The 20194-nt window shown below is 37.6% G+C and overlaps 3 protein-coding genes across 12 annotated transcripts; 2 read left to right on the top strand and 1 right to left on the bottom strand.

Annotated features, from left to right (window-relative positions):
• Positions 1–1623: 1623 nt before the first annotated feature.
• Positions 1624–3679, bottom strand: LOC111333858 (uncharacterized). The gene is made up of 3 exons (XM_022939487.2): positions 2774–3679; positions 2262–2696; positions 1624–2063 (listed from the first exon to the last, which is right to left on the bottom strand). The coding sequence occupies exons 1-3, from the start codon at positions 3149–3151 to the stop codon at positions 1788–1790; spliced, it is 1089 nt and encodes a 362-aa protein (XP_022795222.2). The 5' UTR covers positions 3152–3679; the 3' UTR covers positions 1624–1787.
• A 3406-nt stretch (positions 3680–7085) lies between these two features.
• On the top strand, positions 7086–12063 carry LOC148729426 (TNF receptor-associated factor 4-like). 2 transcript variants are annotated; one of them, XM_088725934.1, is made up of 7 exons: positions 7086–7335; positions 8336–8399; positions 8910–9011; positions 9465–9629; positions 9963–10037; positions 10115–10192; positions 10735–12063. In XM_088725934.1, the coding sequence occupies exons 1-7, from the start codon at positions 7163–7165 to the stop codon at positions 11431–11433; spliced, it is 1356 nt and encodes a 451-aa protein (XP_088582060.1). In that variant the 5' UTR covers positions 7086–7162; the 3' UTR covers positions 11434–12063. The 2 variants fall into 2 exon arrangements, with proteins under 2 accessions (XP_088582060.1, XP_088582061.1); XM_088725935.1 differs by lacking the exon at positions 8910–9011 and having other exon boundaries at positions 7087–7335.
• A 1710-nt stretch (positions 12064–13773) lies between these two features.
• On the top strand, positions 13774–19101 carry LOC148729425 (uncharacterized). Of its 9 annotated transcripts, XM_088725938.1 has the most exons (14): positions 13776–14416; positions 14582–14629; positions 14715–14818; positions 15572–15654; positions 15860–15939; positions 16391–16459; positions 16736–16817; positions 16923–16983; positions 17490–17534; positions 17688–17717; positions 18005–18058; positions 18526–18561; positions 18711–18767; positions 18884–19101. In XM_088725938.1, exons 1-14 carry the CDS (start codon positions 14374–14376, stop codon positions 18896–18898), a joined length of 807 nt encoding a protein of 268 aa, XP_088582064.1. In that variant the 5' UTR covers positions 13776–14373; the 3' UTR covers positions 18899–19101. The 9 variants fall into 9 exon arrangements, with proteins under 9 accessions (XP_088582068.1, XP_088582064.1, XP_088582063.1 ...); XM_088725937.1 differs by having other exon boundaries at positions 18711–18965; XM_088725941.1 differs by lacking the exon at positions 18526–18561 and having other exon boundaries at positions 13777–14416.
• Positions 19102–20194: the final 1093 nt, after the last annotated feature.

Here is a 20194-nt window from a genome sequence, read left to right as displayed (position 1 = left end):
GGGGGGGGGGGGTTGTACCATTTGCTATTATTTATCGCATTATGTAATTTTATATATGTCTCGACAATCGATTTCTTGGAGGCTAACTTTTTTTCCAGGGATTTTTTTGGGGGGCTTTTCGACTTCATCAAGTTCTTTATGAGTTCATCAAGGGAAGAATTCACGCATAGATAGGAAATTATCTCAACTCAAAAACAGATGTTTCTGTTGGTTTACAGTGACAGTGAAAACCACTAATTAAGCACAATAAGCTCACATTGATTTCGCTCGAGTAAGGGGAGCTCTAAGAAATATAGAAAGGAGTCAGGAAAAAAGGATTTACTGGACACTACACACTTTTATCACACAACTAATCATAAAAATGTTCGTGACTTAAAATATATGTATGAAACAACAAAGCATTGCCCAAAGAAAATGCGTGTTGTTCTTACTAATGACATATCAAAAGTGAGCTGCACGTCAGATTGTGGCTGACAACATCAGTCTCCTCTACAACACCACAGACTACTGTCGAACTCGGAAACCTAACGTTTCATGTCGACGCTAGGCATTTACTTTCCTGTAAGGTATTTTTTAGTTTCTACAAATATGATTTTTGCATATAACTTACCGCTGGGCTAAATTTAACCGTTACTATTCTAAAGCGCCGATATGTAAATAGTGTGAGCAAATGTCCCGCAAAGTGAGGCATTAGCTCGTGTCTGAAATACAAACTCCTAATCCACGATGTTGGGGAAGGGGGACTTTACCGGGGGGGGGGTAACTTTAGGACTTTGTGGGTGGGGATGTGCCGCTGGGACCTTGGAACCCTTTACATACCGGAGCTAGTTCAGCTGAATTTTGCTACCCTATAATACAGTAAATTCCCCCAACCCCGAACCCCCTCCTCCCTTATCCTAGAGTAGCTGTTTTCGCGTCGCAGGTTACATGCTGAGCTTCGGGGCTGAGCACGTACGCTATTATCAAGAACAATAGACTGTGTAATTGTATCCAGTATTAAAACCACCAATTTCCGTCCTCCCGGAATTTAACCGGGATTGCCCACGGAGTATCAAATATAATCGAAAACCTTCGCCAGGAAAAAAAAAACTTTGCACAATTTGTACTCATCAAAAAATTAAAGTAGTAAAGGCTGATAGATTCTAAAGAAACTGTTTGAGGCTGCGTCGGTGGGAGTAACGAAGGGCTAACGCTCGAAACGTCAGCTTTTGTAATCGTTGCGGTGGCCAGATTACCATTTCAACTTTGTTGATATATCCAAACAAAAGTAGTACTCCCACTATTGGTGGATTTCCTTTTTTAATATCACATTTTAGCCGCAGAGAAGTAATAAAAGAGATAAAACCACTACTCTCATTTTGCAATTCGAGTTGGGTTTATTTAGTTTACTCACTAAATAGGACACGAGTAAGCTGGGTCCGGCTGCAGGACGAAGGAATCGGGATGGTAACCGACTTGAGCCATCCTTACTTTCTTTTAAAAAAAAAAAAAAAAAAAAAAACAAATAAAGAGGTAAAAGGAAGGAACAGAATATCCTGAATATTGACTGATTCTCCGCGTTGTTCTCCCTTCCACTTTGTCCCCAGTCTCTCGCGATCACTGAGGGATATCAATTGACTGCATGTGTACAATTCAAGCAATTCTCTGCTATTTTCCAGTCTGGCTTTCGAGTGAATATGCCAATATATTCCAGTTATCATAATAGCTGTCTTATAAATGGAGTAGAAATGCATCTTTTAGAAGGAAATGAATGCATTCCATGATTCAGGAAAAAATTTAAAGTAACATTATAAATATAATAAAGCAATGAAGGTTGTCACAAATAGTACCCACCTGATATCCTTCTCTAGATGTTCATCAGCAGGATCCTCTTCCATTTCATCATCTCCAGTGGAATCAATTGAATCTTTGGAGCTCTTAGGTGACTTCCAATCCCCATCCTTGGCTTCGCTTTCTTTCTCAGTTTCTGTATCGCTCCAAGCGCTTGACCAAACAAATATATCCTCTGAGCCACATTTCTCCTCTTGGGCAGTTTCCTCCTCAGTTTCTGTTTCATTCACCTTCTGTTCAAAGTCAAACATGAAATGGGATTCAAGACTTATTATCTACATGGCTGACAAATCATTAACACGTATGTTAGAGTTATTCACAAATGCATAAAAATTTCTTGATGCATGATGAATACGGACAAAAATTTTCTAATTGATGCAAAGGTACGTGAGAATATACAAAAGACCAGAATGGTTTATTTCAGCACTTACACTTTTCAGCTCCCTTATCTCCTTTTTCTGTTCCTTGACTGCTGTCTTCAAACGTCTCACTTGTTTTTGTAAGGTTCTCACCTTTTTCTTGTGTGTGCAGTCTACACAGGAGCTGCCTAACAGTGGAGTTGAGCTTCGGGATGGAGTGACAGCGGACAGAGGCGTCTCATCGATCAGAGTTGTACTTGCAGATATTGAGGCAAGTGGTGAAGTTATAGGGGTAGAACATGCCAGCGGAGGAGCAGCAATTGTAACTCTGGTGGCAGTGGAACTTGGGCTCACATGGGTGTGAGTTGAATCGGGGCAAATATTTTTCTCACCTCCGTCATCTACAACGTCGTGAAAATCTAGTAGGTTACAACTTGATTCTCTAGCCTCCTCGACTCTCCTCATTTTTTCTTTCGTCTCATACTCTGTCAGTGCATCACGTCTCAACTATAGCCAAAATATAACAGCTCACGGTCGATTACGTTTGAACTCTACAAAAAAAATGACTGGTAATAACTGCTCACCTGACGCTTCTTGCGATCCGTCAATTCTTCGGAAACTTCTGGCATCACTGCGTGTATTGTGGGGATAGAACCCTTGATCAGAAGTCTATTCCGCTTCGTGTTTTCCATGCCCTCCATCGTGAAAGCCATTCTGTTCTCGTAACAGCTTCGCTCAAAATGGACCGAACACAATGAGGCATGCTTTGAAATCGGCTCTTTGAAATCCACTCGGTGCCGTTGCACGAATTTCACCCATTTCTCTCTCAAAACGCGATCCACAGGAAATTGGTGCATCGAGATGCCTGGCGTGTAGCTGGTGTTCGTACAGCTCTGATTGTTGGGCGCTCCGGCGACACAATAGCGCCCACCTTTCCTTACGGGCTTCTTCTTTTCCGCCATGTTCTCAATGAGAGTACAACAACCTGACGTCACAGCCTTAGCTCACGTGACTTTTTGGCCGCGCGGTCTAGGGGACAAATCCTAGGCCGTATTCGCGCGAAGTTCGAACAACAAAAAAATTTTTAGGGGAATTTTCGACGAATTTCAACTCTCGAATCGTTCATCATAGGTATCTAGCTACCAAAAAACAGCGTAAAAAATTTCGTGTCATATACACTTTAAGGAAAACCTCTACCTTCCCATCACTCCCCGCTCGCGCTCTACCTTTGGAGGTAGAGCGCGAGGTAAGGGCAAATTCGTCGATCACCTCTGCTCCCCTTGGCTTATATCCATTTTTGCAGTGTCGGGCGATTGTTAAACCGGTGTAGGAAAGCATAGAGCTGGATTTTCGCAACCATAATTTAACAAACATATAAATTCCTTGCTGTTCTTACGCAAACATAGTTTGTCTTCCAACACTAAAAACTAAACTCAATGAATAAATCAGCCCGAGTTCCTCTCGCTGATAATGTTTCGCCATGCACCACGTTATCAATCTCGTATATATTTTTGGAGGAACTTAAGTCCGTTCTCAAAAGTCACAGTCGCTTTAGGGGACCGAAGACATATTTGCCGTGGATCAAAAGCTAGTCCATGCTCTGAAGTTTTCACGGTGATATTTTTATATTTTAAATTCAAAATGATCAATACTTGGATCGCGAATGAAAAAGCGGCAAACAAAAAATAGCTCTAAGGAACCAGTAAGCCCGGAAACTTGTAATGAACGGGCACCCAGACATCAGGCCGGAGGGAAATCATAAGAAAACTCTTACGTGGAAAGTTATTCCAAAAATTATGTAAGTTTATTTCCAAATTTCAATCAGGCAACTTACAGTTCAAAACATCACTCGGAAACCATTTCATTTATGTCACCCTTACACGCCTTTAGCTTTCGTAGCACAAGTTTTAACAGGTTATTATTTTTTTTTGCTTTATAAATGATCACTTACCGACAGAGACGAGTCGGACGTATTATGGTAAGTAATGATAACAATTATAACTTTTATTCATATGGCACCATCGCCATGCTCCCGGTGCATTGCAAACATCTATGTTTAACAATACAGTCAATAAAAAATATCTATTCTATAAGAAGAAGGTTATAAAAATTAAGCTAAATTCACAACAATTCACAGCATTTAAAAGGCATCGAGAGCCTGGCCACAATTCGTTCTAAGAGGCCCCTTTCGAAGGTCTCAGTAGAGAGCGAAAGACAAGCGAAGATTGTTCGATAATCTTAGAGCACAAATATGACCATGAATCACTTACATTCTTTGTAAAGAAAATCTCGGCTGATTCAAAAGTTTATTGATGCCAAATCATATTTAGAGGTCTCTAATATGAACGATTTTGAGGCCTCTGAACCTAAAGCATAAAGATGAATCATTAAGCGACTTAAAATATTTGTAGAAAACCTTGAAATAATAGGATAATTGGTCAGAGCCAATGAAGGCCTGTAGGATAAGGAGAAAAAATTGCGGAGAAGGTGGTGAGAAATCGAGTCGTTAATTTTTGGTCCGATCAAAATCTTTTCAACCCAGATCAATTCGTGTCCACTCTATTGCAGTTGTTAGCTTGTTAGGATGACTGGGCTAAAGCTAGAAATTGTTCTAAACCTACTGAAGTTATCTTTTTAGACATGTCCAAAGCTTTGATAGTGTACCACACGAGCGTTTATTGCTCAAGCTGAATAGGTACGGCATAGATGGGCTTTTACTGCAGTGGTTTAAGCATTTTTTTACAAACAGAATGCAACGCGTTGTTATTAGAGGAAAGTGTTCGATTGGACGTCAGTGAAGTCCTGGGTGTTCTTGGCCCTATTTTGTTTATCACCTACATAAATGACATCTCAACAGATTTGACAGCTACTGTTAAGATTTATGCGGATGATACCAAAATCTACCGTACGATCAGTTCGCCAGATGTTGATATCCCTGCTCCGCAGAGTGACTTAGATCGATTGAGCATATGGGCAAATAAATGGCAGATGCACTTCAATCCGGATAAATGCGAGGTCATGCGTATTACACATAGAAAGAATAAAACTAAACCAATTTACTCGATGGGGGGGGGGGGGTGCAATTTAGGTCGGTAGAGAACACTAAGGACCTCGGAGTAACGATCTCTTCTGACATGTCCTGGGGCATGCATGTATCTGCAATGGTAAATAAGGCAAATATGGTACTAGGTATCATAAAGCGGTCCATCGGAACTAATAACCAGTACGTGTTTTCGCAGCTCTATAAGTCACTGGTCAGGCCCATACTGGAGTATGCGGCTCCTGTTTGGAGTCCGTATTTGATTAAGGATATTACAGCTCTAGAAAAGGTTCAACGAAGAGCTTCACGACTAGCTTTAATGCAGAAGTGAGGCGAAATGAGTTACGAACATCGTTGTAGCTTACTAAAATGGCAAACACTAGAAAAGCGGAGAGAATTTCTATCTCTGGTTCAATGTTATAAGATAGTTTTTGGTATTGATCATCTCTCTTTTCCACATTTCTTTGTGTTTGCCAATAAGCGTACAAGAGCTAACCACGACTATAAACTTTACCTGAAAAGAGCGGCTTGCAATTGTTACAAATATTCTTTCTTCATTCGCACTGCGGGGAAATGGAATAGCTTGCCAGGATACATTGTACACGCCGAATCATTGTCATTTTAAGAGTAGACTTAAAATTTATTTGAATATTTATTGAATATTTATTGAATCTGTAGCCATTGAATTTTATCTTTTGCATGTTTTCAGTCAGGGAAATTGTTTTTATACAGGGCAAATCTCACGATTTTCCCTTTTCAGGATGTATTTTTTATATTTGCGTTGCAGCTTCCTGAATAAACGTTAGGTTATGTTATGTCGCAGCGGTGAATACGGATTGAGATGTATTTTGGTAAGGACGCGTAGAAATGAAAGCATATATATAGTTTGCAAAATGATTGAAACTAAGGCAGCACATTGCCATTAAATGAAGTTGAGTCAGTTAGTAAATGTTCACGGCAGTCATTAGCAATGCAACTGATGTGTATGAACATAAAACCGATTTTTATCATCTTCTTTCTTAGTAGACCTACACTTCCAGCGTAGCAATGCAACTGATGTGTATGAACATAAAACCGATTTTTATCATCTTCTTTCTTAGTAGACCTACACTTCCAGCGTAATGGTTAAATGAGCCAGTGAAGATTAATATCGAAAGGTGTTTATCATTTATTGATACCTTCTAATATGCTCGTCGAGGCATCCTTTGCAGTATTTGTGGTCACATCTCGTTTGAACTGATTCCTTTAGTGCCAGATGACATATCAGGCGCTGAAAATCCTCGTCAACTGCTTCCAAAAAGACTTCATCGTGGTCCGAAGGAGGGCGGGATTCATTCGACGCGCATTGCTTTATTTTGAAAACTAGTACTTAATTATGATACAATATGCAAAAAAATGCGACTCATATTACAAAACACCTTTCAAGCGCAACCAAGCCATGATTTTTGGTCTCTATCAATTAATTTGTTTAATTCTACGAAATATTTTTGATTAATTACAGATTTGTTGAGATTTTTCGTTTCAATTCAGCTTTAAATATGCAAAAAAACCATGAAACAAATGAGAATGGCTATGGAAAGTAAAAATCCACACTTATTAGGAAAAATTTGCTCCAGTACTAAAAAAGAAAACCCTATAATGGCTTCTCTTCATTCAAATTTTGATGCAACGATCAAAAGAAAGACTCTAAGGTCTCGTGTATTTCCTGATGACTTGAAGGCGTCATCTTTCTCAAACAGGTTGAAGGAAATTGTCGCACGAGGGCCATCTGGTTCGTCACGAGTTTCGTATCATTTAATGTCGACTCAGTCAAGCATAGATATTTCTCGGAAATTTGTATTGTTTTAAGAGAATTGTTTTCAGTCAAGTGACCGTCCGTGTGAAGCAGCCGACAGAATATTAACTTTGTTGGAGTTCAATACAGTCTTGGCCAATGGAAATCTCTGTGGAAAACGCTCATTTACCAACAGGTTATGGAGAGCATTTTATGAGTCCGATTGACGACGATTTGCTGTGTTTAATTTGTCAACTTCCTTTGCGAGAGCCAGTTCTGACGAGATGTGGCCACAGATTTTGTATACAATGCCTCGAGCAACATCTTGCAAGGTTTGAGCTCGCATCTTTACTTTATTGCCCCTCGTCAATGCAAGTTACATGTACGATCTACTCATCGTTTAAGAAATTTCGTATAGAGGTATTTTCGACATAAACGTGCCTGTGATAAGTCTGTCATAACATCTCTAAGAAAGCATAATGTCGTTGAAAGCTCAGCCGTGTGACTGACATATCGCACTAAATTAAATGAAGAGTTCTCATGATTCTACTCGTAATTCAAAGGTCATGAGATGATACTTTACTGAAAAACATAACCGTGGATAATTCATTACACAACCACGACGGCGACGGCAACGAGGACGTGGAAAAACAAGAAATCTAATTGGCAGAACAATAGCTCAGCACGTGCATTTTGAAACTTTGTACATTTCTTAGCCGTCCTATGCAAAACAACAACGTGAAATCGCTAAAATTTGCGTCGTCTGCGAACCGAAACCGCGACGGAAAACTATTTTAATTTCCATTTGGAACTGAACGCTACTTTTATACGTCATGCTGTAGTTGAGCTGTGGCGCCGTTTAAGACAGTAAGCTCCTGCAACCATTTTTGAAATTCTAACTAAGAGTAGAAATTCATTTTTTAATCGAAGTCTTCCTTGGCATTGCCGTCCTGATTGCGTAAGGTCCCTATTGTCCACGAACGGCGGGAATGCAATGGTAAAGGCACATAGCACGCTATTATCTTTGCAATTAAGATGTATTTCAGGTCTCAAGTCTCTATTTTAGGGCACTATTAGCCTGTAGTTATTTTGGCAATATGTCATTTATCACACTTTTTATCCACAACGTTAGTCATGTAGTTCAAGTTGAAAGCGAGTGGTGGCAAGATTTTGGAAATGGGGAAGCAGAGAAGTAAACTTTGTTTATCATCTAATGATATAAACGCTCACGTTTATTGACATAATATATGTTAATGATATTACTATATCATTCAAAATATATCGAAATCAACATTTTGATCCTAATTATTTATTTTTTTATTATTTCAACAGGCAAGAAATTCAACATCAAATCTGTAACTGTCCTGTTGACAGAGAGAAACTTGACCGCAGCCAGGTACAGATGACGGTTGACAATTAAGCCTTGTTCATGCAAAAGCAAATGCAGATTTACTAATCGAACGTAAACAAAGGGGCTTTCAGATACGTAAGTGCAGTCGATGATATCCAAGACGGTGGCGCGCCTTTTTTCTCAAGCATGGGGGTTTCTTGGATACTCAGGGAGTATCTGTGTGACTTCCCGTATTCAAAGCAGCAGAAAATTTTAACTTTCATAGCTTAAAAAGTATTTCAGCTTGAAATAGATGAGTTCGTAGACAGATTCTAAATAGCGTTGAAAATTATTTCAGTGTTAAGAGAATGCATTCGTAAACAGATTCTTGAATTACTTTATTCCAAGCGCTACTTTTTTTTAGTTGTCTTTGAAATGGACCTAATTTTTGCCATGCTGTGTAGGAGCTCTGGGGGTAATAGATCCAGCTCAACTTTAATTCAAACTTTGAGACGTTTAAATATTGATATGTGCAAAAGCATTGTTATCATTTGATTTTATTTTCATCACAAATAGGATGTATTTCCTGACAAAGCTACTGACAGGAAGATCCTCTCGTTTACCATACTATGCCCAAATGACGGTTGCGAGTGGATTGGTGAACTGAGGGAAAAAGAGGTGCAGAATCTCTATGTGGCTTCATATATTAATATTAAATCCCACTACCTATCCTTAACCTCTTTATCAGAGGTGTAAAAGAGATTACCCTAGTATAAAAGAGTAAATATGCTTTCTGTGCTATAAGTCCTAATAGATACGTGCTTATGTCATTCCCCCAGAGGACATAAGAGACACGACCTTTGCCGGTTCTAGCGGTTCGAGGATACTAAAACATTCTAAGGGAAGGTTCTATAGAAGGCAAAGAAGGAGAAACGAAAAGGGAAAGGAATCTTAAGAGCGTAATCTTTACATTTTCATGCATTTTCGAGCCTGTAAATGAGAAAGCCCCAGGAAAGATAAAGCTGTGACTGACGCATCCTTCAAAAATTAAGTAGCGTACATTTAGCTTTTATTTGTGTCAGCCTGAGAATGACATACGTGGACATGCTGACATTTTTACTGTTTTCCTAGAATCACCTGATATCGTGCGGTTTCTGTCTTGTACCCTGTGCTAACGAAAAGTGCAATGCTACAATTAAAAGGCTCGAAATGGAAGAACACTTGATAAACAATTGTGAATGGAAAATGGTTCCTTGCGATTATTGTGGGGAGCAACATCCGAAATGTCTGATGCAAGTAAGTCACAATACATTGAGTATATTTTTTTCGTAAAGAATAACGAATTCTAAACCATCCAAAGACCTTGACCACTGATTCATCATTAATTAGGGCCTTCATTTTCCAAAATAGCAGTGGGTGCTTGTGATATAAATAATCATTAGCAGCTGCCCGAAAAGTATTGTTAGAGAAATTTACCTTCCTCATGGGGTCTCTTTCTTAGATCTGTCTCGTTCTAAGTAGTGATAGGACACGTTTTAATGCTGATAATATCATAAATATTGAGTAGCAAGATCTAATGGTAGGGCATTCTATTGAAAAAATGAAAGATATCTTGGTCCTTAATTGCAGAAACATGTGGATGATTGTGCAAAGATGCCACTGGAATGCGCAAATGGTTGTGGGGAAAACATCTTACGAGAAAAGGCATGTTCAACGTGGTTTATAAACGCGGTATTTCATTGAAATCTTAAGCTGATTAAGAATTATTTTCTTTTCAACAGATCGAGACCCACAATGACAACGATTGTCCACTGGCCATAATCTCCTGTCCATATGCTGATATGGGTTGCACCACCAAGGCAATTTTTGTTGTATTTTTTTTTTCTTTGTATTATTGATCACTTACACAGTGAGAAACAAGCGAGCTTACTGCTTAAAATTTACTCTTTCCTCATTTAATTTCTGTGAATAATTTGCAAATAATCTCACATTTGAGAGCGTGTTATGGCAGCTGTAATTGGTTCAGATAAGTCCAACCAATTCCATAACATCTTAATTGTTACTACAAACTCGATCATTGGATAATGCAATTCAAGACTTTTTATTGGCTTAGCCATTATGGTATATCAGCCAATATACCATAATCTACAAATATGGCAAGCGTACGTGTCACCTTAAAATTAAGAGGGAGCTAAAAATTTAATAACATTTAATAAAATTTAATAATTTAATTTAACATTTTTAATAAAACAATTATTCCACTCGCGCTTGTTGGATATGAGATGATTATAGCCAACTCGGCGCTACGCGCCTCGTTGGCTATATATCATCTCATAACCAACGCACGCTCGTGGAATAATTGTTAATTAGGTATCCCCGTGACATTTATTTCTCATTTCAGATTCCAAGAAAGGAGGTCGAATTGCACCTCCAGACCACAATGAGAATCCACTTCGAAAACGCCTGCAGAATTTTCAAAGAGGCGAATTCCAAACTTGAAGAGAAAGTAAGAGCCCTTGAATTTGACCAAACAATGCTAAAGCAGGAGAAATCTACCCTAAAACATCAAGTGCAGGACTTAAAATCCGCCAATGCTGTTCTCGAAGCAAAGGTAACTGCCCAGGAGAAAAATATGTCAGAATTGATGAGCGAAAAATTTGTGTGGAAGATAACTGGTTTCAGCGACATCTTAAAAAACGCTAAGTGTGGATCCAGCAAAGAGATATACAGCTCTCCATTCCTAACTGGAAAACATGGTTACAAATTTTCAATTTGTTTACGACCTGATGGAGATCACTCAAAGAGAAACACGTACATTTCTGTATTCCTACGTGTTATGAAAGGTAATTTCGACGCCATACTGCCATGGCCTTTTCGTTGTGACGTCACATTTAGACTCCTTGACCAAAAGGACAGGATAAATGTGTCCGAGCGCTTCATTAATCGCCCCATTCAAAGACCGAATTCAGATGCTTACATCAGTGCCATCGGCAATAGGAGATTTGTATCCCACAAGAAGCTGATGACATCGCGCTACCTTGTGGAGGACGCCATGTTTCTTCAAGTGGAGATTTGTCCACGCAGCCAAACTAAATTCTGAGACGCGAAGATGTTGGACTGGAAAAGTGCAGAAAAGTAGAAAATGACCCTGTAAACCTTTAATATTTGGGTTTTTTAAGGTGCCCATAAATTCCAATATAGAACTGTTAAAGTTTTGAAGGAAGATGTATCTTGATATGCTGATAGCAATTCAGTAATGCACTATTCCAGAACCGACAATGGTCCCAGATGAGAACTGTGGGAGGGCAGGGAAACCAAATTTGGTGTTAGCCACCAGGAGTGACCGCTTCAACTTACAGTTATAGGACCCCCTCCCCTCCCCCGAACGGCAGTTGAGCAGGTGATAATATTTTAATCTGCACCAATCATATATGCTTTGCTCTTTATGTGTGCTGCGTCAATTATTGGTGTTTAAAAAAATATTATGACTAGACAGTTTTGAGCAACTTAGAGAAAATGAGTCGAATCAAGTGAACACTGATATTATGCCTGTCATAATCACTTTTAAAAGGGGAAATTGTAGGGTATGTAACTGCTGAAATGTTTACTAGAAACACTTTCGCTATGAACATCAACTATGTAACGTTACAGGTACCTATATAACTGATGTACAGGAAAGTGTCTGAATTTAGACGTACTGAAAAGTAAACGATCCATTTTCTTTTTTCTAGACCCGTTTTTACTTGCTCGCTTTCAAATCGAGTTGCTTTTGGGCTGGTATGGAGTAATTTTCTGTTGAACTGCTTAAGCCACAACACAAGACACCTAACATTGTAAAGAATCTGACAATTTAAAAATGACACATCGTAAAGAGGAAAAATTTGTCAGGATAACTTTTTCTTAGGACTAACAGTTAGGGTTTGTCAATTTTTGACACACTGCGGCTAAATTGTTTATCTGTTACTAAGATCACATCCGTCACGCTACGGATGACTTAAAAATAACTCGATTGAGACCTCATTTGCGTAATACTAGATCGAACGAAGTGCCGGAAACAAGAGGAGCAAACGAAGGAGCAGAGAACCCTTTTCTAAAACAAATAACTACCTTTTTATGTCTCCGAGGTCGTGTGACTCGTGTTATCCCGCCTGTACCTGTACTATCCCATATCCAGCGTTTTCATCTCGCATCTCGCCTATAAAACTTCTCGGGGTAACCCGAAAACACTGCTGGTGTTCTCCGTTCCTTAAACTGATAATTATTGGTTTAGCCAGTTACCCCTTGGGAAAAGTAATTAAAATTCAACAGTTCGCACGGCTGGGGTTTCGGTCGTCGGTTCAGAAAAATTCTCAACTGTTGTTCATCAGTTCAGAAAAATGCTTAGACGCATAAACAAGTTCTATAGCAGACGTGCTTTGAAGTTTGCAATTTTCTCTTGGAATATTGTTTGAGAAGAGTTTGTTCTGAGAGGTCTGAGGGCCTCCCCTTAAATAAGATTTTTTTTAACACCTTGCGGGTGACAGGAACTAAAGTGCGTATTCCGAAATGCTGTTTAAAATGAGTACACACATCAAGGATTATGTCTTTTTCGAATCGTTCGACTTTGTAGATGTGGGTGTCCTGGAATGTTGTTTTCTTATCGGAAATTTCAGCCGTCAACTGAAATGAGCAATCTGTTCCTGGATGTTTATAGCAATTTTTTTTTTTAACTGTATCGATCGTTACATCATCTTGAGTGTTTTCAGCTTGTGCCGCGCGCGTTGATTCGATCGTACATCAGTTCTTAAGGTTCAGTGTTGTAGCTGTTGCGGGTCGCATTCTTCTCTTTATTTCAGTCTTAAAACGACCGATTTCACGTTGATGGAAGCGCATAATCGCATTTACTTTTTCTTGCTCCGTGTTCTAACGGATTTGATTTACTTCTGCGTGCCTTTGTAAAGCCTTGATTAAAATCATTGTCCGGTGTTATTTTGGCCCTCGCCCTATATTGTAGGGTTTCTGGGCATTTAGGCCTTTTACCGATGAACGTGTAGTTGTCAAGACAACGCGCTTCAGAGTGGAAGTTGATTGGCTAAACTGAACGTTGCGTTACCTTTTGCAAAATAATTTATAACATAACTAAAGTAAAGCGCGCGCTCTGATTGGTCAATTTAGCGTCCCCCATTTGCCTATGGGTGTACGCTGCTGACGTGCGCAAATGCAAAGACTATTTTTCCGCGCGCGCTTGTTTTTTCTGGTCACGTAAGATTTGTTAAATAAAAGGGAACTCTTTAGCTACAATGTATCAATGTTATGTTATAAAACAAATGGTGAACACCACACCGTACACTATTGAGTTATGGATGCACTTGGGAGGTTTGCTAAGCACTCAAGAAGCTAGAGTCGCTCGAGGCTATCGCCTCGAGCGACTCTTACCCTTCGTTCGTGCTTAGCAACCTCCCGCGTGCATCCATAACTCAATAGTGTACGCTGAGGTGTTTACCATTTGTTAAATCAAACACCACAGTGCGTTATGCAAATTTCGCTTGTGGCGAATATTATGCTTTGACAAGTGTAAACACCGCTCATTCTTATTGACGCAAAGAGATGGTTTCGTCCACCTAAAATAATTCAACCGTTCAAAAATTTGCCACAGCCGTTCGGCCGTTCACCGTCAGCCGTTCAAAATTTTTCTACAGCCGTTCAGCCGTTCACTGTCAGCCGTTCAAAAATTTTCCTCAGCCGTTTACCGTGAGCCGTGAGCCGTTCAAAAATTTTTTTCAGCCGTTCAGCTGTTCACTTTGAGCCGTTCAAAATTTTTCTTCGGCCGTTCAGCCGTTCATGTTAGCCGTTTCAATCGGCTTGGCCATCCGTTTGTCATCCGTTCACAAGCCGTGCGTTTTGCCGTTCGAACGGATAGCCGTTAGTGTACGTTTTCGCGTGAGAGGTCACACTTGAAAGACAAAACTTATAGCTGAAACTTATAGCTGTTTATAGTCTTTGTAATCATTCACCCTGAGTTGTTCTCAGTTTCCTAGAGTCAGTAGTCACATGCTTTCCTATGGCAATGGATGGCCACATTTTGGCTGCACAGGCAGTAGAAGGTAATAGTGTAATCCAATAATTATATACAAATATTAAAGGTCAAATTATGGCTTTTCAACCCCAGTTCAAATTATATTTTGATAGGTTTTGAACATGAATATTGTAAAATAATGTAATAGAAGAAATGGAGATTAAGTTAAAAAAAGACGTGTAATGTTTTTCAGTGGGAACAGTGGAAGAGGAGGTGGATCAACTGGCTGGTGCAGAAGCGAGTAAGTAAAGACTTGAAATGAATCATCTTAATCTGGTCCTGCAAAGAAGTTATGTGCTCAACTGATTCTACATTCTTACTGTTAGACCCAAGATGTGGACCAGCCTATGATTTACAGCTTCTAAGAAAACTAATGGTAGCACATGATGTGCCCCCAGTGCTACCATTCCTGTGCATAAATGCACGAGAAGTAAGTGTGTGAAGGTTTGTAGGGATGATTTTAGATAAGAGTTACATACAAAGTCTCTTCAGGTTATGATGGACAAGTCACAGTTGGCCTAGTCATAAGCATGTGAAACTTCAGATTGTGTTGCAGTCAGGTTCATGACCTTGCTATATGTCAGGGGGTTTTGTGTTTGGATGAAATACATTCTTTCTCAAAGTGCCTATTTCCAGCCTGCACCATTAATGACAACCAGAAAACTTGCAGGGAAACCTAATCAAATGCTGGGGATTAACCTCTTAGGAGCCAACAGCTATACATGACCTTGTTTCTTCATGGGACTCACATTTCATTAATTCTAAGGTCTAATGTTGCAATTTAGAATCAAGTTTAGTATTACAACTGACTGAGGTCTATCTTGGGTTCATAGTGTTTTTACATAATTGTATAAAATGTACATGTAACTTTGTGTTCATGTTTAGTTTTTTTAGTGCTTTGCGTCTGATTGTAGAGTTAGAATTGTGACATAAAACACGTCACTTAATGTTTTGACATTTCTAATCAATTCTTCCCATTCCCTAATTTATACAGATAAGTCATCACTAGTTGAAGGTTACATACATCAAAATACACTGAAATGAAATGCATGTCTTATGAAATTAGAGGTTCTGCATGATAATGTTTGGAAGGGAAAGACAAATGTTGTGCATTTATACAATTAAAAGTAATTATTATTATAACATTTAAAAAAATCTTATTACATCTAAAAATTGAACTCAGATGAGAAAGCAGTGCCACCAGGACTGTATTCCTTTGGTGCTCATCCGCTACAAAGCTTCGCAAAAGGCAATGGATACCTTAAGGTACACCTCCTATACATTTCTGCAATATAACTTCATAACAATCAGAGCAAAGAATTATTCAGTGGTCATGCTTTGCATTTCATTTCATTAGGGATAAGTGATTCTAGTTAAACATATTTCAATAATAGCTGAGATGTGCAAGTCATGTAGTAGTATTGTATCCATCACTTCATTGAATATAGTACACACTACTGGTTCATTTCAGAGCTTTGCTGGATATATCAGATGTGTTGGGAACCTGCTATCTGTGTGCCTCCCTTCAAGGCAGCAATTTTGATAACAGTGGTAAGTGTTTAGGCTTGATTACCAACCTCTGTTATTATTATTATTATTATTATTATTACTATTATTATTATTATTAGCTGTTAAGACACTGGTGGTTCTCCTGGTGACTCACATGATTATCAAGCTGTATCCCAAGGAAATCATTTTCAAATTTTTTCCCACTTTTACCATGAAACAGCAGTTTATTGGAAAACAAAAGTCAGCTCTCAAAAGGCATGTAATCTCAACCAGATTTTTCCATAGCTTATTGTCAATCACAACATTGTCTTGGAAAATAAAAGTTAGGAAACAAACACAAATTAGTTGTTCAACAAAAATGCATGCAAAAGTAATATGTTTTGAACAGAACCATCCAAAAGAGACATTGTCGTGTCCTCAGTAATGTAATGAATTGACTGTCTTATTTGCATACCTTGTGGGAAACATCAACAATCTCAACAATCAAGTGAAGATGTGGAGATCAGAGTGATGCACTCCACGCTAACTTCCAACAGGATGATAGTTGGAAGTTTGATAGCAGGTCAGTGCAGGCATCTGAGCTTCCAATTTGTCGCTCAAATTGTAACCTATCAAAGGTATCCAATACGTGGTAATCCTGTAGCTGATAATCATAATTTACAAATATCTCAAGTCTCCTGATTTTCTTCTGATTTGGGAGTTTCAAAAAAACATTTACAAACAAACAAACCAAGAAATGAAAAAAATACAAGTGTATAATGTTCTGTTAAATTATGCAATTTAACACTGATAATTATCTCGTTGTGTATTAATGGTGTGGATGACTATTGTTTTAAAGGAAATGAAAGTAGCCTTACAAGAGAGTTGGTAGAAGCAATACACCTAGGCAAGGAGGCTTCGAATGCTCTAAAGGCTCACAGGTTAATGTTGCAATGTATTATAACTAATTATTGTTCAGGTTGATCTCATTATAACCATAATGGTTTAAGTTTTGTAACTCAAACTACATTAATTTGAATGTACAGGGACCTCTTGGAAAGGGACCGAGCTATAAGATTACAGCAGGAAATTGAATTGCAAGCTTCTGTAAGTTTTGTAGATCACAGATAAATTGGCAACCATTAAATACTGTAGATTCACTGTAGATTCAAAATTGTGTACCAAAGACAGTTAAATCTGCATATACCACACATACAGCACAAAAATGCCAATGCATGTACATTAGAAAAAGAAATGTAAACTGCTTATAGAAAGAACTCATGGTGTATGTCTTTTTGGTAGAAGAGAAAAATTAAAAAATACAAACAATCATGAGGAAATTAACTGAAAATACCATCGTTGGCTTTCTGGATAAACCACTCAGACACCACAAAGATAGCACTATATGAACTAGGAAACAAATGTAGCTTTATTGATGTAAACAGCTAATGGAAAGAAATCGTAATGTAATTTTTTTCTTTTTGTAGAAAAGAAAAATTAATATAAAAACAAGAATGAAGAAACTGGAAATACAATCGTTGGCTTTATTTGAAATGTATTTTATAAAGTGGTGTTTTGAATTATATACTTTATTATGAATTCCACTTTTTCAGGAGGCTTTAGACAGGGCCAAAAGCAAACCACAAACAGAGGAAAGAGTAAGTTTAAGTTACTTTGTTGTATATTTTTAAAGATTTTTTTAAACTTACATGAGCAGAATATCAACATGGTTCATTAACAGATATATTACTTCCAAATGAATTTCTAAATCTTGGCATGTCCATTTCCATGTATTCTAAATTAATTCACAGGCCCAAAGACCTCAGGACTTAGAAAATGAGGCAAATAATGCAAATGTTCTGGCAATTGTATTTATTAACAATAAATAAACCAGATAATATCTGAAAAGTAGTAAACCAAAAATCCACATCAACAGAAATGCATATACCAGTATATTATATGTATATATTAGTGTAAGTGAAGGCATCTGTTTTTGCACAGAGTGAAATGTGGCTGTATGTAGTGCTATTAAAAGTAAAACAGAAATTGGGAAATTATCCCTTTTATGCCCCATGTTAATTGTCTACTAAATTAAAACAATTCAATGTATTTTACTTATATATGGCAGGCTGATCTTGGTGAAGGTGAAAATTTGGATGAAACTGTGGTGGATTTTGCAGAGGTAATGTCTGTACTTCCTTGAAACTGCCAAAACTAATATGGCTTAACTGGTCAAAGTGCGAAATTGGACTTTGATTGATTTACTGGATATTCCCGGTTATGGCTTTTAGAATCCTTGATATATCTTTGTCTGCAATTGACGTGCTAGCCAATTGATGTTCCTAAAAAATTCTAATATGAGGAAAAGTCCAGCAAATTCATTGGCATGCAGTGAATTTGTTCTTCCGTGAGTTTCTAAGTGTTGGTCAAATGCCAATTTCCTCATTGTACTGTGAATTTCAACTGCACGTGCAGCACAGCATGGTAATCATTATAATCAGCAAAGCAAGGTGAAATTTTTGGGGTTGAAATGATAATTATGATGGCTTCTTTGAACACTGGAGAAATTATTCCCTTAATAAGTCTTGGGAAATACTTTGGTGAATGTTCTTTAATGTGAGGAAACTCCAGTTAAACATTCTTGTTTAGGTCCGCAAGAAAAGGCTCGCAAGGTTTAGTGAAGGGGTAATTACTTTTTATGATGTATTTGAAATATTATCCATTGCAAGTCTTTTTTAAGTGAATAGTAAACCTTTCATGTGGAAAACAACTTTGAAGACACAGGTGATCAAAACACAAATGAGTAAAACTTGATTGTTTTATATATTTTGTAGGAAGCTTGTAAATATCCCCGTAATAATGAGAGTGACTGTGATGAAGATAGTAGAATTGTAAGTATCGTAAGTGGTTTGAAATGAAGTATAGTTACTATTTCAAAACTTGAAGGAAAAAGTGCAGATTTTTTGAAGAATTTATTTCATTAAAACATATTTTCTTTTTTCTGCAGACTTTCAAGAATTAATCATTTGTATTTTTGTAGTAAAATCTCATTTGTTGAACTTAATCAATAAATTTTTATTTCTATTTAATTTTTACTGATTTGTTCTAAATAAGTTATTATCGATTACATATATTGTAATTCATATTTTTATAAGCAATACAACAATTTAAGTTGTGATGCAAGTTGTGGATGGGTTTTATTCAAATTAAACTTCATTTCCCTTCCTTGATGTTGTTTTTTCTTCAAAAAAGTTACGAGATATATTATCAATAGTTTGTCTATTTGCATGTCTTCTGATGCTGTCAGTACAGCTAATAATAAAAGTGAATGAGGTCCAGGTTCAGCACTAGGCAAATATAAGTGTATTCAACATCTCTCATTGTATAATAATAAACTATTAGTGAATCTCGCAACTTGATTAACTGAATTAAAGGGGAGGTGATGATTATTGCCAATGTGACACAAAGTAAGAAATCGTTCATTGAAAGCAAAACGGATGGGTTAGCTCAATGATGGTACAAATAAAGGCTCGCACTCTAAATTAACTAAATTAACGGTTTATTGTATCCATTCATTTCTTTTCTTGCAATAAATAGGTTTTTGCAACTTATTTAAAGAATTCTGGATTCCAGGTTTTAGGGTTGCCCCAAAGGAACTACTGTTGGCGGTTTTCACATCATTTTGATTTCAGTATCAACAAGATTACAAACAACTATGCGCATGAAATGAAATGAAAGCAAAGTTCTTTTCGTCAATATGTAATGGTGGCCTCAATAATTTCTTCTTTCATACACTGTAGAGGGTCTTTAAAGCAAAACTGATTTCGAAAGGTTTGCTCAGTGATCATCCAAACAATAAAGGCTCAAAATCCCTCAGTTAATAGTTGATATTATCCATTCATTCATTTCTGATCATTAATATTGGTTCTCAAAACTACAATACCCCCCTTCCTGTTAATCCAGCCACACAACTGAAATAAATTTGAATTTATTTAATTTAGAGTTTATTTGCATTTACACAAGACCCCACAAGCTGTTCAGCTTTAAGCATTATCGTGTCTAAAATAAAGGTGTTATTATACTGTCGGCAGTTATAAAAATTTTATATAAGCAATTTTGATTTCAGTAATTTTGATTTTCAATTTACAATGAAGCGAAGCACTTGTCAAACTTGAAAAGTAGTATTTTCGTAATGAAATCGACAGTAACACAGGAATTAACATCATTCCAAAGTTAAGCAAAGTTGAATTCGAAATCTGTCGACGTTCTCTACGAATTCTCGGATGACTTACTCGCTCCACATGATTTTTTAAATACA

The sequence above is a fragment of the Stylophora pistillata genome, chromosome 6, assembly GCF_964205215.1.
Source record: "Stylophora pistillata chromosome 6, jaStyPist1.2, whole genome shotgun sequence".
Classification (NCBI taxonomy): domain Eukaryota; kingdom Metazoa; phylum Cnidaria; class Anthozoa; order Scleractinia; family Pocilloporidae; genus Stylophora; species Stylophora pistillata.
This window is presented reverse-complemented; position numbering and strand designations above follow the sequence as displayed.